Source organism: Neophocaena asiaeorientalis, unplaced genomic scaffold, assembly GCF_003031525.2.
Source record: "Neophocaena asiaeorientalis asiaeorientalis breed wild unplaced genomic scaffold, Neophocaena_asiaeorientalis_V1.1 scaffold265, whole genome shotgun sequence".
Classification (NCBI taxonomy): domain Eukaryota; kingdom Metazoa; phylum Chordata; class Mammalia; order Artiodactyla; family Phocoenidae; genus Neophocaena; species Neophocaena asiaeorientalis.
This window is the reverse complement of record NW_020172172.1, coordinates 1,230,523-1,242,198: the sequence shown is the minus strand read 5'-3', so window position 1 is coordinate 1,242,198 and position 11,676 is coordinate 1,230,523. Positions and strand designations below refer to the sequence as shown.

At 60.2% G+C, this 11,676-nt stretch overlaps 2 protein-coding genes across 2 annotated transcripts in view; one reads left to right on the top strand and one right to left on the bottom strand.

The window, feature by feature from the left end:
• PLCD1 (phospholipase C delta 1) overlaps window positions 1-2,930 on the top strand; it is a 22,905-nt gene extending 19,975 nt beyond the window's left edge. Inside the window, exons 7-15 of the mRNA XM_024756360.1 lie at window positions 27-227; window positions 304-453; window positions 544-702; window positions 934-1,093; window positions 1,290-1,406; window positions 1,805-1,983; window positions 2,076-2,208; window positions 2,285-2,434; window positions 2,569-2,930. Of these exons, the coding sequence (XP_024612128.1) occupies window positions 27-227; window positions 304-453; window positions 544-702; window positions 934-1,093; window positions 1,290-1,406; window positions 1,805-1,983; window positions 2,076-2,208; window positions 2,285-2,434; window positions 2,569-2,654 (1,335 nt within the window). The 3' untranslated portion in view covers window positions 2,655-2,930. The remainder of the gene's footprint in view (window positions 1-26; window positions 228-303; window positions 454-543; window positions 703-933; window positions 1,094-1,289; window positions 1,407-1,804; window positions 1,984-2,075; window positions 2,209-2,284; window positions 2,435-2,568) is intronic.
• A 294-nt stretch (window positions 2,931-3,224) lies between these two features.
• Window positions 3,225-11,676, bottom strand: part of VILL (villin like) — a 13,971-nt gene continuing 5,519 nt past the window's right edge. The window contains exons 9-19 of the mRNA XM_024756603.1: window positions 11,557-11,676; window positions 11,235-11,335; window positions 9,169-9,306; window positions 8,905-9,063; window positions 8,189-8,368; window positions 7,468-7,613; window positions 6,338-6,482; window positions 4,403-4,588; window positions 4,164-4,235; window positions 3,745-3,972; window positions 3,225-3,491 (exon numbers count right to left, since the gene is read on the bottom strand). Of these exons, the coding sequence (XP_024612371.1) occupies window positions 3,378-3,491; window positions 3,745-3,972; window positions 4,164-4,235; window positions 4,403-4,588; window positions 6,338-6,482; window positions 7,468-7,613; window positions 8,189-8,368; window positions 8,905-9,063; window positions 9,169-9,306; window positions 11,235-11,335; window positions 11,557-11,676 (1,589 nt within the window). The 3' untranslated portion in view covers window positions 3,225-3,377. The remainder of the gene's footprint in view (window positions 3,492-3,744; window positions 3,973-4,163; window positions 4,236-4,402; window positions 4,589-6,337; window positions 6,483-7,467; window positions 7,614-8,188; window positions 8,369-8,904; window positions 9,064-9,168; window positions 9,307-11,234; window positions 11,336-11,556) is intronic.

The window sequence follows — 11,676 nt, the reverse complement described above, 5'->3', positions numbered from 1 at the left end:
GGGCGGGACCTGGGCGGGGCCGGGAGGGCCCTGGACGGGGCCCGGCCGGGACCGAGGGGCCTAGCCGCCGTCCCACTCGCAGGGCGCTGTGCAAAGGCTGCCGCTGCCTGGAGCTCGACTGCTGGGATGGACCCAACCAGGAACCGGTCATCTATCACGGCTACACCTTCACCTCCAAGATCCTCTTCTGCGACGTGCTCAGGGCCATCCGGGACTACGCCTTCAAGGTGGGCGCGCTTCTGGGCCTGAGGAAGGGGATGCTCGGGCCCACCCACCCCTCCTAATCCGCCCTTGGGCCTCCAGGTGTCCCCCTACCCCGTCATCCTGTCCCTGGAGAACCACTGCAGCCTGGAGCAGCAGCGTGTGATGGCGCAACACCTGCACACCCTCCTGGGCCCCATGCTGTTGGATCGGCCACTGGACAGGGTCACCAGCAGCCTGCCTTCCCCTGAGGTGCCCGATGGGGTGGGGTGCCCAGACGAGAGGGCAGGGGACTGGCCGGGAGGCCCGCCGCGTCTTGACCAGCTGCCACTCCACCCTTAGCAACTGAAGGGGAAGATCTTGCTGAAGGGGAAGAAGCTTGGGGGGCTTTTCCTCCCCGGAGGGGAAGGCAGCCCTGAGGCCACTGTGGTGTCAGACGAGGATGAGGCTGCTGAGATGGAGGATGAGGCAGTGAGGAACCAAGTGCAGCACAAGTCCATGGTTTGAGCGGGGGCTATGGAGCGAGGAGGGGAGGGGGGCCCTACCCCACCATCCCCCTCCATCACACTGTGGGGTGTTTGTCTTGTCCGGGTTCTCTGTGGCTGTCACTCAGACCCTCTGCTCCCTCTCTCTGTCTCCCTCTCTGTTCTCTCTGTATCTGGGTTTCTGGCTCTCTCAGTGCCCACCTGCCCCAACCTCTGAATCTAACTTGCGCCTCCCCATGGCCCCCAGGAAGACAAGCTCAGACTAGCAAAGGAGCTCTCAGATATGGTCATTTACTGCAAGAGCGTCCACTTTCTGGGCTTCCCCAGTCCTGGCACCCGTGAGCAGGCTTTCTATGAGATGGCATCCTTCTCCGAGAACCGCGCCCTCCGACTACTTCAAGAATCAGGTGAGCCCGGCCCTGTCCCCCCAAGGGTGCTGTCCATCTGTCTGACCACCTGAGCTGGCCAGGGTCAGGACTGGCTCCCACCCCTCCGGACGTCGCCCAGAGCTGGCACCCCACGCTGTTACCAGACAGAGCTGGTAGGGAGGGGCTTGGACTCACCAGGAGGCCTCCGCTTCTGATGAGCCCACACCCCCCTCAGGAAACAGCTTTGTCCGCCACAATGTGAGTCACCTGAGCAGGATCTACCCCGCCGGGTGGAGAACGGATTCCTCCAACTACAGCCCTGTGGAGATGTGGAATGGGGGCTGCCAGATCGGTACGGGCTGGCTGGGGCTTGGAGGAGGCCTGGGTGAGGGTTTCCGCCTGGAGGGCCACGGGCCAGGAGCCTCTGGGGACCCAGGCAGAGCCAGATGCAGGGATCTGTGGGCTCAGGAGCTGGTAATCTCAGTCTGGAAATATCCCCCACCAGCAAATACAGTGTCTGAAATCCCATTGTTAGCACACTTGTCCTTTGAATTCTGGCACCAGAAATGGAATGCAAGGTTGGTGTGGTGGGTCAGTTAGGGTGGCAGGAGGGCAGTAGGCATTGGAGTGATCCTGGACCCTGCTTCTGCCTCACCGTGTGACTCTGGGCCTCAGTGTACCCCAAGCAGGCTGGGCTCTGGGGCCCCTGAGGCCAGCCCACAGCCTGTGACTGCTCCATCCTGCCTGTAGTGGCCCTGAACTTCCAGACACCTGGGCCAGAGATGGACGTATACCAGGGCCGATTCCAGGACAATGGGGCCTGTGGGTACGTGCTGAAGCCTGCCTTCCTGCGAGACCCCAACTCCGCCTTCAACTCCCGTGCCCTGGCTCAGGGGCCCTGGTGGGCTCGGAAGCGGCTCAATGTCAGGGTATGGCCAGCCACCGGAGGGACAGGTGCCATGGGCCTCCCTTCCCCCTGGCTACCATCCTGAACCCTTAACTGTCCCCCGCCTTTCCTCAGGTCATCTCAGGGCAGCAGCTGCCAAAAGTCAACAAGAGTAAGAATTCAATTGTGGACCCCAAGGTGACGGTGGAGATCCATGGCGTGGGCCAGGACGTGGCCAGCCACCAGACCGCTGTGGTCACCAATAACGGTACATGCTGGGCCTGGGCTGGGCCCGGCTTCTGGAGCTGGTGTCCATGCTGTTGACATGGTGCCTGCACCCCTAGGTTTCAACCCATGGTGGGACACAGAGTTTGAGTTTGAGGTGATTGTGCCTGAGCTCGCCCTCGTGCGCTTTGTGGTGGAGGACTACGATGCCTCCTCCAAGAACGACTTCATTGGCCAGAGCACCATCCCCTTGAACAGCCTCAAGCAGGGTGAGTGTTTGTGGAGGGAGGGGACGACTCGAGGGGAGGCATCTCTTGGGAAGGGGCTGGCTACTCCTCAGATCATCCTCCCTAAGTGACCAGAACTCCCGCTGTGCGCCCCTCCCTGCCCATCCGCCTGCCAGGATACCGCCACATTCACCTCCTGTCCAAGAACGGAGACCAGCACCCGTCTGCCACCCTCTTTGTGAAGGTGGGCCTCCAGGACTAGGCTCGGGGAGTCTGGTGAGGGCTGCCCCGAGCGGACCAGGCCCTCTGTCCACATCTGGGGGGCAGGACAGGGGCTGCTCCCAACCTCTCGCTCAGAGCTGGCAGCCCCGCACTGCCCTCAGCTCCAACCTACTGTCTGTGTTGCTGCCTCTCGGGAGCCCAGGAGCTGGCCCAGTCCCTGGAGCTGTCCTCAATTCCGTTAGGAATGACACTGCAGCCCGCTCCGTCCTCCAGCCGGGCCCTAGGTTGAGGGTTTTTATAAAAATCATAAGACTAAGTACTGTCGTCTCTTTACCTGGACACCGGAAAAATCCCTGTAAAGCATGCGTGCGTGTTGGCGTGCCCCAGAGCACTGGAGCCCCAGCACCTCACTCTCCACCCTCACACTGGAGCAAGGGGGGACATCTGTCCCCTGGGCAGGAGGGACCAGCAAGAAACAAACCCCTGAATGGCGGAGGGTATGGAGGGCTCAGTCTTTGGAATGTCACGGCCGACCCCTCCAACCCCAGAGGCCCACTCTCCCAGAGGCGGACCTGCTGAGTGACCCAGACCTGAAAGCCCACTCACCACATCTTGTGAAGGCCACAGGCTTTTATTTTAGTGACCCAGGAATCTCCAAGCAGGGTGTGCCAGGAGAGCCTCCCCGGGGGGCTCGTATATGTGTAGGGGAGGTGCCCGCAGGCAGGCGTCTTGGCCACGTAGATGGAGCCGGCAGGGCCGGGGTTCAGAAGAAGCCAAGCTGCTTCTTCTGCTGCTGCTGCCTCCACTTGGCCATGCTGTAGAACTCCTCCTTGGACTTCCCAAAGATATCTTGGAAATCAGAGTCTGAGAGATAGGACTGGGGTGGGGGAGAGGAGGGAGTGGGTGCAGAGGAAGGGTATCAGCGGAGCCCAGAACCCTGTCCCACTCGCCCAGAGGTGTCATCCTCTCCCACATCTCTCTGCCCATCACCCTATCTGGAACACACATCTCCCCGGGCAGCCTGCCCATTGCCCACCGTCAGTGGGTCACGCCCTGGGCGCCGGCACCTCAGCTCTATATGCATTACTGCTGGGGCGGTGAGTGGCGGGGTGGGGGTCTCAGGCATCCACCTCCTTGTGGGCCGGGTCCACACCCTCCGGCAGGTCCTCAACAGCCTGGTGCCTCAGCTGTTCTCGGGGCAGGCTCCTGCTGGCCACAGATCTGGGGCTGCTGCCCGCCTTGGGGCCCAGCTCCAGCTCGTTCTCGGAGCTGTCCTTGGAGCCCTTGAGGGCCCACAGGGCCAACGGGCCTGCCCTGCCATTGCGTGGCCATCTGGACAGCCGGAAGTTGCTGACCTGCTGTCAGGAGAGGGGACTCAGGCTGGGGAAGCTGGGGGATGGGCTCCCATGGGAGGCCACACTGAGCCCACCCGCCCTCCTGCCCCCAACTGCCACCCCTGCCCTCTACCGGCGCCTGGCTCCTTCCCTGCTCCTCCTGCCCTTGGGCCATGCCAGCTGAGCCCAGACCCCTAGGAGGCCCCAGTACTCACAGCTGTTCTCTCTGCGATGGCAGATACTGCTCCCGGGCCACCCTCCACCACCTCCTCATACGACTGATTGTTCTGGGGGCAAGAATCAGGGTGGGGGCCGGATGGAGGGGCACCAATGGGACCAGATTCCACACACACACTGGAGGTCCCTGGGCAGGGCAATGGCTCCCCCACCGTCTGCCAGGGCAGGCCCCTCTCCCAGGATTAGGGTGAGGATGGGGGGTTCAGGCCTCACTCACGGTCCATTTGTAGGGGTCCCAGGTGTGGAACCATCCAGTGAAGGTGGGAGGCTCGTGGCCCTGCTTGACCAGCACGATAGGCGTGGCCAGGCTCCTCCCTGCTGGGTGCGTCTTCAGGTACTCCCGGCCCCAGGCCACGGCCTCCTGCTTCCACTCGCTCGCAGCTGCCCCCAGCCACAGGAAAACCTGGGCCACAGAGGGGGCCTGGCCTTGGGCGGGTGGAGCTGACCACTTCCCTCCCAGCCCTGCCCATCAGGTGGTCTCAGAACCTGATGCACACATCCCAGCCAACCAGACCCACCCAGCAGGCTGGCTGCACCCCACACACCCGTAAATGTGCCAGGAGGTCCCAGGCATGCATGTGTGCAATCAATCCACACACATTTACTGAGCATCGACTGTGTGCCAGGCAATGTTCTAGGCACGGGGGACTCAACCATGAGAAAGAAAGAGACAAAATCCCTGCTTTTGTAGAGCTTTCATTTTGCTGGGGGAGACACAAAAATAAGTAAAATATGTAGTATATCAGATGGAGAAAAATAAAGCAGGGAAAGAAGAGAAGTGGGGTGGTGGTGGGGTGGATACTGTCATTTTAAATTAGAGTCAGGGAGAGCCTTACTGAGAAGATGACACTGGAGTTAAGCTCTGAGGGAGGTGGGGGAGCAAGTCACATGTATGTCTGGGGGGAAAGTGTTCTGAGCAGAGGAAACAACCAGTACAAAGGCCCTGAGCACACTGGCATGTTCAGGGAGCGGCCAGGAAGCCATGGTGGCTGGAGCAGAGTGAGCGAGGGGGAGAGTCGGGGCCACCTGTCACAGGGCTTGGGGAGGGGCTTTGGCTGCGCTCTGAGTGGGATGCGAGCCCAAAGGCCTCCTTGCCACAGTCACACAGAGTCCCAGGCACAGTGATGCAGATACACACACACGACCACAGATACACAGACACAACTGTCCACCACCACTCAGCCAGACGGCAAATCACAGCCATACACTGTCACCCGTACTCATGCATAGTTGCACCTAAGCACAGTTACAATGGATCACACAGCCTGAAAACACAAGTAGCCTGAAACACCATCACATCCAGCCACACAGAAACATGATTACACAGTCATACGAATTCAGTCACTCAGGCATTCACACCTGCAGCCAGTTACGTTGTCTCTCTCTCACAGTGTCACCAGTTATAGACGGTCTGGTCACTTATAGCCAGTTCCTTGACCACACAGCCATTACACACAGCTGCACACACACAGGCAAATTCAGGCACACAGACAGACAAGTGACGATGAAAACACAACCAGACAAAATTTATGGGATGCAGCCAAAGCAGTCCTAAGAGGGAAGTTCATAGCGATACAGGCCTTCCTCAAAAAAACAAGAAAAATCTCAAAATAAACAACCTAACCTACCATCTAAAAGGATTAGAAAAAGAACAAACAAAACCTAAAGTCAGCAGAAGGAAGGAAATAATAAAGACCAGAGAGGAAATAAATAAACTAGAGATCAAATGCAGTCACACAGAGGCATCACGCACATGCGTGCACATGCACACGCACACACACACGGTCACTTTATGGCCACCCACTCAGCACTGACATGTCAGCCATGGGCACTCAGTTGCATGGACTCACACACGCCCTTATAAGGCACACGGAGTTACACCCAACTACACAACCAGTCACGACCACACCAGACACACAGCCACAGTCTCCCCCAGGCTCCCTGGGTCACAGAGTCATCCCTGGTGTCTTATCCACAGTCACACAATGGCCCAGTCACTCAGTGTTACTGTGTCGTAGATAGTCACACACCCACCCGCAGCCTTATATGCAGTCACATGGCTAGAAACACAAAGTCACACACACTCACACCCAGTTACGCAGGTGCAGACACCCCCCATTCACAACCCAGCCAGGCACCCAGGCTGCCGTACCTCCTCCCAGGTGTCTAGTAACATGACGTCATACTTGTCTAGGTCCTCTTGGCGAAAGAACACCACTTCCGTGAGGACCAGGGGGCCCGTCTGGATGGAGCACTCAAACAGTCGTGGCTGGAAGTCGGACACATCCTCGGGGAGCCTGGCCAGCATGGCACAAGGCCATGAGGGGCACATAGAGAGCTGGGCTTCTGACCAGCCTGGGCCAAGCCAGCCCCCAGCACAGCACCCCTCTACCGCCCCCCAGGGGCCGGGACACAATGCCTCCTGGAGCAGGAGGTACCCGCTCCCCTCTAAGTTCCACCCATCCCAGGATCCACTCCCAAACACCTGCCCTTCTCTGGGCCTCCATGTCCTCGTGTCAGTGGGGAAAGCAGGTTAGGTAGTCTGTCTTCCCACAGGCAGCTGGGGTGCAAGCTGCCCCATTAATTTCTCGGGGAAGGAGCAGGGGGAAGGAGGGGGTGGCTGGCTGAGTGCGGATGGAGGGCCGAGCTGGAGCCCTGCCGCCCTGGGAGGGAGGAGCCGCTGGCCCCCGGCCTCAGGCCCAAGGTGGGAGGACGGAAGCCAGGCTGAGAGAGGGCGACAGCAGCACTTAGGAGCTCAGGAGACTTGGGGGGAGCACAGCGCATAGCTGGGCCGCACAGACATAAAGAGAGGCAGGTTCTCCGCTCCCAGTTCCCTTTGAAGCCTCAGTCTGCCCTTCCTTCCCATACACACCCTTATCCGTTTACGCACCCCACACACACTATTCTTGCACACTCCACACACGCTGTTTGCCCATATGTCATATTACACCGGGGACACCACCCGTGGGGATTGTGGGGTGGGGGAATGCATTTGCCCTCTGGCCCTCTGCCGATAGGACGGTCCAGTACGGGGACCGTGCAGGGAGCACCTTCGGCCAGCAGAGGGCGCGACCACCCTGCTGTCCCCGGCACCTTCGTGCTCCAAGTTAGGGAGGAGGGAAGGGTGGGCTGTGCTCCTAGGAGCCCCTGGGCTGGGGAGCCACGAGTTCTCAGCTCCAGTCTGGCCTCTCCACCTCCCTGTGTGGCCCTTAGTCACCCACCCTCTTGGGCCTCAGTTCCCTCCTCTGGGTCAGGAGAGCACCCTCCTCCCCGCCTTGTCACCTCTTGCTGCTGGGGTACGGCGCCCGGCCCCCCAGGGCCTCCCAGAAGTGGGGAGGCTCCTGACCCTCCAGCACCATTTCCTTGTCCTTCCTGGAGATGATGGTGACCACTGTTCGTGCCATCTCACGCTGGTCACCGCTGCAGCCCTGGCAGGCAAAGAGCTGGGTCACGCCCTGCACAGGGAGGGGCCTTCACCTCCTGCGCCACATCCCCTGCTAACAGGAGCCTGTGCGGAGCCGCGCCTGAGTCACAGGAGCCCTGGGCTCGTGGCGGGGCACACATGACAAAGTGTCTCCCTTCCTCCCCCTCCTTCCTCTGTCTCCTCAGCTGATCAAGGTCACAGGGACCGGGACCCTCTCCAGGTCCAGAGCACAGGATGGGGACCTCCAGGCTTGGAGATCATTCACTGTTTATGCTGAAGATCAGAGAAAACCCTGGCAATCTGAACTAGCCTCCTTTTCCCAAGAGACTTGGGAAGGGACGTAGTCCCGGCACGAGGCAGGAAGGAGGGCAGGCAGCCTGGGCCTGGCCTGGCTCTGACCCGTGGATGCCCAGGTCCACCCATAACTTCCCCCAGGTCCCAGAAGGGACACTGTGGCCTCTCCCCCACCTCCCTCCGGCCTGAGGCTGGACTTGAAGTCAGCCTCCGCTGCGGAGTAGACCCTTCCCTGGCCGGGCACCGCTGCCCCAGGCGTAAGTCAAGTAGTCATTGCTGGGGTACCTTCCCAAACCAGAGGTAGCAGAGGCCGGCTGTGGCCAGCAGGAAGATATCGTTGGAGTTGAGGGCTGAGGCCCGGGCTGGCACCTCCAGGGTCCAGGTGTTGTAGCTGTCGGTGCCTCGTACGTGGAAGAGCCTTGTGGCGGACTCTGGCTGCCCTTTCCCATTGTGCCCAGTGCTCCCCTACGAGAGGGCTGGGCCTCAGGCTGCGCGGCAAGGGCTTTTGGGGCTGCCTCCCTCTCCCAGTGGGGGCCAAACTGCCTCGGCACCCAGGGCCCCCTCTCTTGAAGCCACCTCTGTTTTCTACCCTCTGAGTGTGGAGTGTGAGGATGCCATTGGTCTAGAATAGGGAACCAGGCCCTTTCTAAACAGACCCCTCACCCCATCTCCGAGGGGGTCAGAGCATGGATCCCGCAGGCCTTGAAGACGGAAAGTGGGGAGCAGCTTTGCCTATGTGTGACCCCAGGTAAGGCCCCAGCTCCCTTTCCGTTCCGCTTCCACACTTGTGCGCCTGTTCTGTGGCTGCCTCTGGGGATGGGGGAAGAAACTCAGGCAGGGGTCACCCTTGGAGTTCCTGGGCCTTGGACAAGCACCAGGAAGCCAAGGGGCTACCGCTGGGCCCCTGACCTGCAGAGAAGGTGCTTAGCACATGCGTGTAAGGGCCATGGGTGCACGGAGGGGTGGAGAGGCTGCGGCCACAGCAGCAAGGCAGGCCCTACCTGGAAGATCACCAGCTGGCCCTGGAAGATGGCGAGGAAGTGAGGGGGCTCGCTGCCCATGGTCACGTGCTCCTGCACCAGCGCTCCGTGGTACTGGAGGTCCAGCTCCTCGGCGTTGCCCTTCAGGGCTTTGATCTCATGTGCGGTGGCCTGGAGGCCCTGCGGGCAGGGGTGGTGAGGGCCTGGCACGGCTCCCAGACCCCACTCTCAGCTCCTGAGCTCTGGGGCTTGAGGGTGCCCGCCACCCTGCTCAGGCCGGCGCACCTGCCACAGGTACAGGATGTACTGATCGAGGCCCATCTTCTGGTATGTGTAGAGGACAAGGTAGCAGTTGCCTGCGCACAACTGTCCGTGATGCATGGGGTCCACGGGCTGCCTGCGTGAGTCCTGGATGTACCACACCTGGGGAACAGGGGACCAACAGGCAGGAGTGGTGCCTCCACCTGAACTAGCCCACCCACCGTGTGTCCAGCCAGGAAGCTCTCTGCAGCTGGGGGCATGCCTCATCTGTGTAGACAAGGGGCTCCCCCTGAGCTCTGTGCCCACCCTACACTCTGTGCTTCCCCCAGGGACCCACACTTGTGCCAGGCTGGTCTCAGCCAGGACTCTGAGTTGGTGTGTGGTGCCTGGGACAAACAAGCGGTGAGGACTCCAGAGGCTGCCCAGGCTGCCACATGCCACCCCAGCCTGACCTCACCAGCCACAGCCCTGCACAGCTGCTCTCTGCTCAGGCCAGGGCAGCAGAAGCTGGGCAGAAGGCCTTGGGGCTCTTGGAAAAATTTCCTTTTTTTCAAGTGTCACTTAAAAAAAGCAAACCCTGTTCAAAGACTGAAAGGGAAACACTTAGTCACACTTAATGTGATGTCCTGTTCCTGTGGGTAACCGAGCATGGGCCCTGGAGCCAGGCAAACCCTGGTTGAATCCCGGTCACCCACAGCGGCAGTGAGACATTTCTGAGCTTCAGTTTTTCCCACCTGTGAAGTGGGGGTAACAGCGCTCACCTCGACATGGCAAGAAACAACATCTGGGCATCCCGTGGCCACACAGAGCCTGACAGCAGTCTCTGGAAAAGACCAGAGCACCGGGAATCCTGCTTCTGCAGAAGAGGCTGACTGCAACCACTCGCCTGCAGGAGCAGCACTCACCTGGCAGCCAGGCTTCCTGGCTCGGGCCCCCCTCTGGCTGCCTGTCCCCGAGCCTGCTGTGGGGGGGGGCGGGGGACGTCCCCTCCCTGGCTTTGTGCTTGGGGCCTGGGCTGCAGACCCCTCCTTCCTTCCTCCCTTGCCCTTCTCTCCGCTTTCCTGTTTCTCCTTTTGTCTCTCTCGCTGGTTGCCCCTCTGTCTCTCCCTGGGTACCCCATCTCTCCCTGACCCCCTTTCTCCTCTCCCTGTGCCCTCACCCCTCCCTGCTCTGCATCTCATCCCCTCCTCCCTCTATTCGGTCTCCTCCACCCTCTCTCTCATTCTCAGTCTCCTCTTCTTTGTCTCTCCCTGTCCCCTCAACCTGTCATCCTCTCTTCCTCCTCCCCCTCCGCCCCGTCTTCTCCTATCTCAGTCTCTCCCCACTCACTGCCACTGTCCATCCATAGTAGGGCAAATGTCAGAGGGCACCTTGGAGAAACAGTATTTTCTCAGACCTCGGCCTACCTTGAGAACTAGTGCACCTCACACAGGCCCAGCTGTCCTGTTCCCGTATGCTCTCAGCACCTGCACACCAGCCTCGGGGCCAGGTGGGACCACAGCTTTAGCCCCATTTTACATATAAAAAACTAAGCCCTGAAGGAATTAAGGGCCCTGCCTGGGGGTGACCCAATTAGTCAAGATACAACCCTGACCTGTACAGAGCCTGGAAGGAGCCCCCAACCCCTGCATCTCCCAGAACATTGGTCTGAGACCAGACGGGTGGCTGACAGGATGTGACTTTGTGTTGGGCATGTGGGGCTGTGATCATGTGTGATGCAGAGTTTGTATGCTTACATGTTTTCAATTGTTTGAATAAGTGCAATCACAAGGTATGAGTATGTGTGTCTATAATATGTATGTGTCATACATATGACAAAAGGGCACAATTAATTGTCCGAATGTTACTGTTCTGGGTGCCACGAGTGTTACCGAGCAAGTGGTCGTGGCTGCATGGGACTGTACGCGTGATGCATATGAGCTGGCGGGGCGGAGGGTGCCTGTATACGTACACATGCCCCGTGCGTCCCTGATTGTGTGTAGATGTGCACCTGGGCGTACCTGGGTCACTTTAGCAACCATAAGGTTCACCTGAAGACAAAGCCTACACCTGTGTGTCCATCTTCCGCCAGCCAAGTCAGTGCCCCTCACCTCCACCTTCCCAGAGCCGTCGTCCACCATCCTGAGCTGGGCCGCCAGCTCAGGATGGCTGTGCAGCTTGCCCACGTCCAGTTTCACCTGAAGTAATTTACCTGAGGGTGGGACAGAGGGTGTCACTGGCGATGTCTGCCCCGTCCCAGACTTCGCCTCGCCCAGCCAATCACGCAAGAAGCTCCCTCCGGCCACGCCCCCTCACCCTTCCCGTGGAGATTCTGGGGCCCGCTCAGGCCCCGCCCCTCCAGCCCCGCCCCGCCCATCGCTCAGGAAGCCTCGGCTCGGCGCTCCGCTCCGCCGTCCGGCCACGCCCCCTCACCCGTTCCGCGGAGGTGCTTGTTCTTGCGCTGCTCCCCAGACCACGATCGGAAGAGCTGCTTGAACGCGGCCGACTCGGCGCCTTCGTCCACCACCTCCACATTGGTGTAGCTCGGGTAGC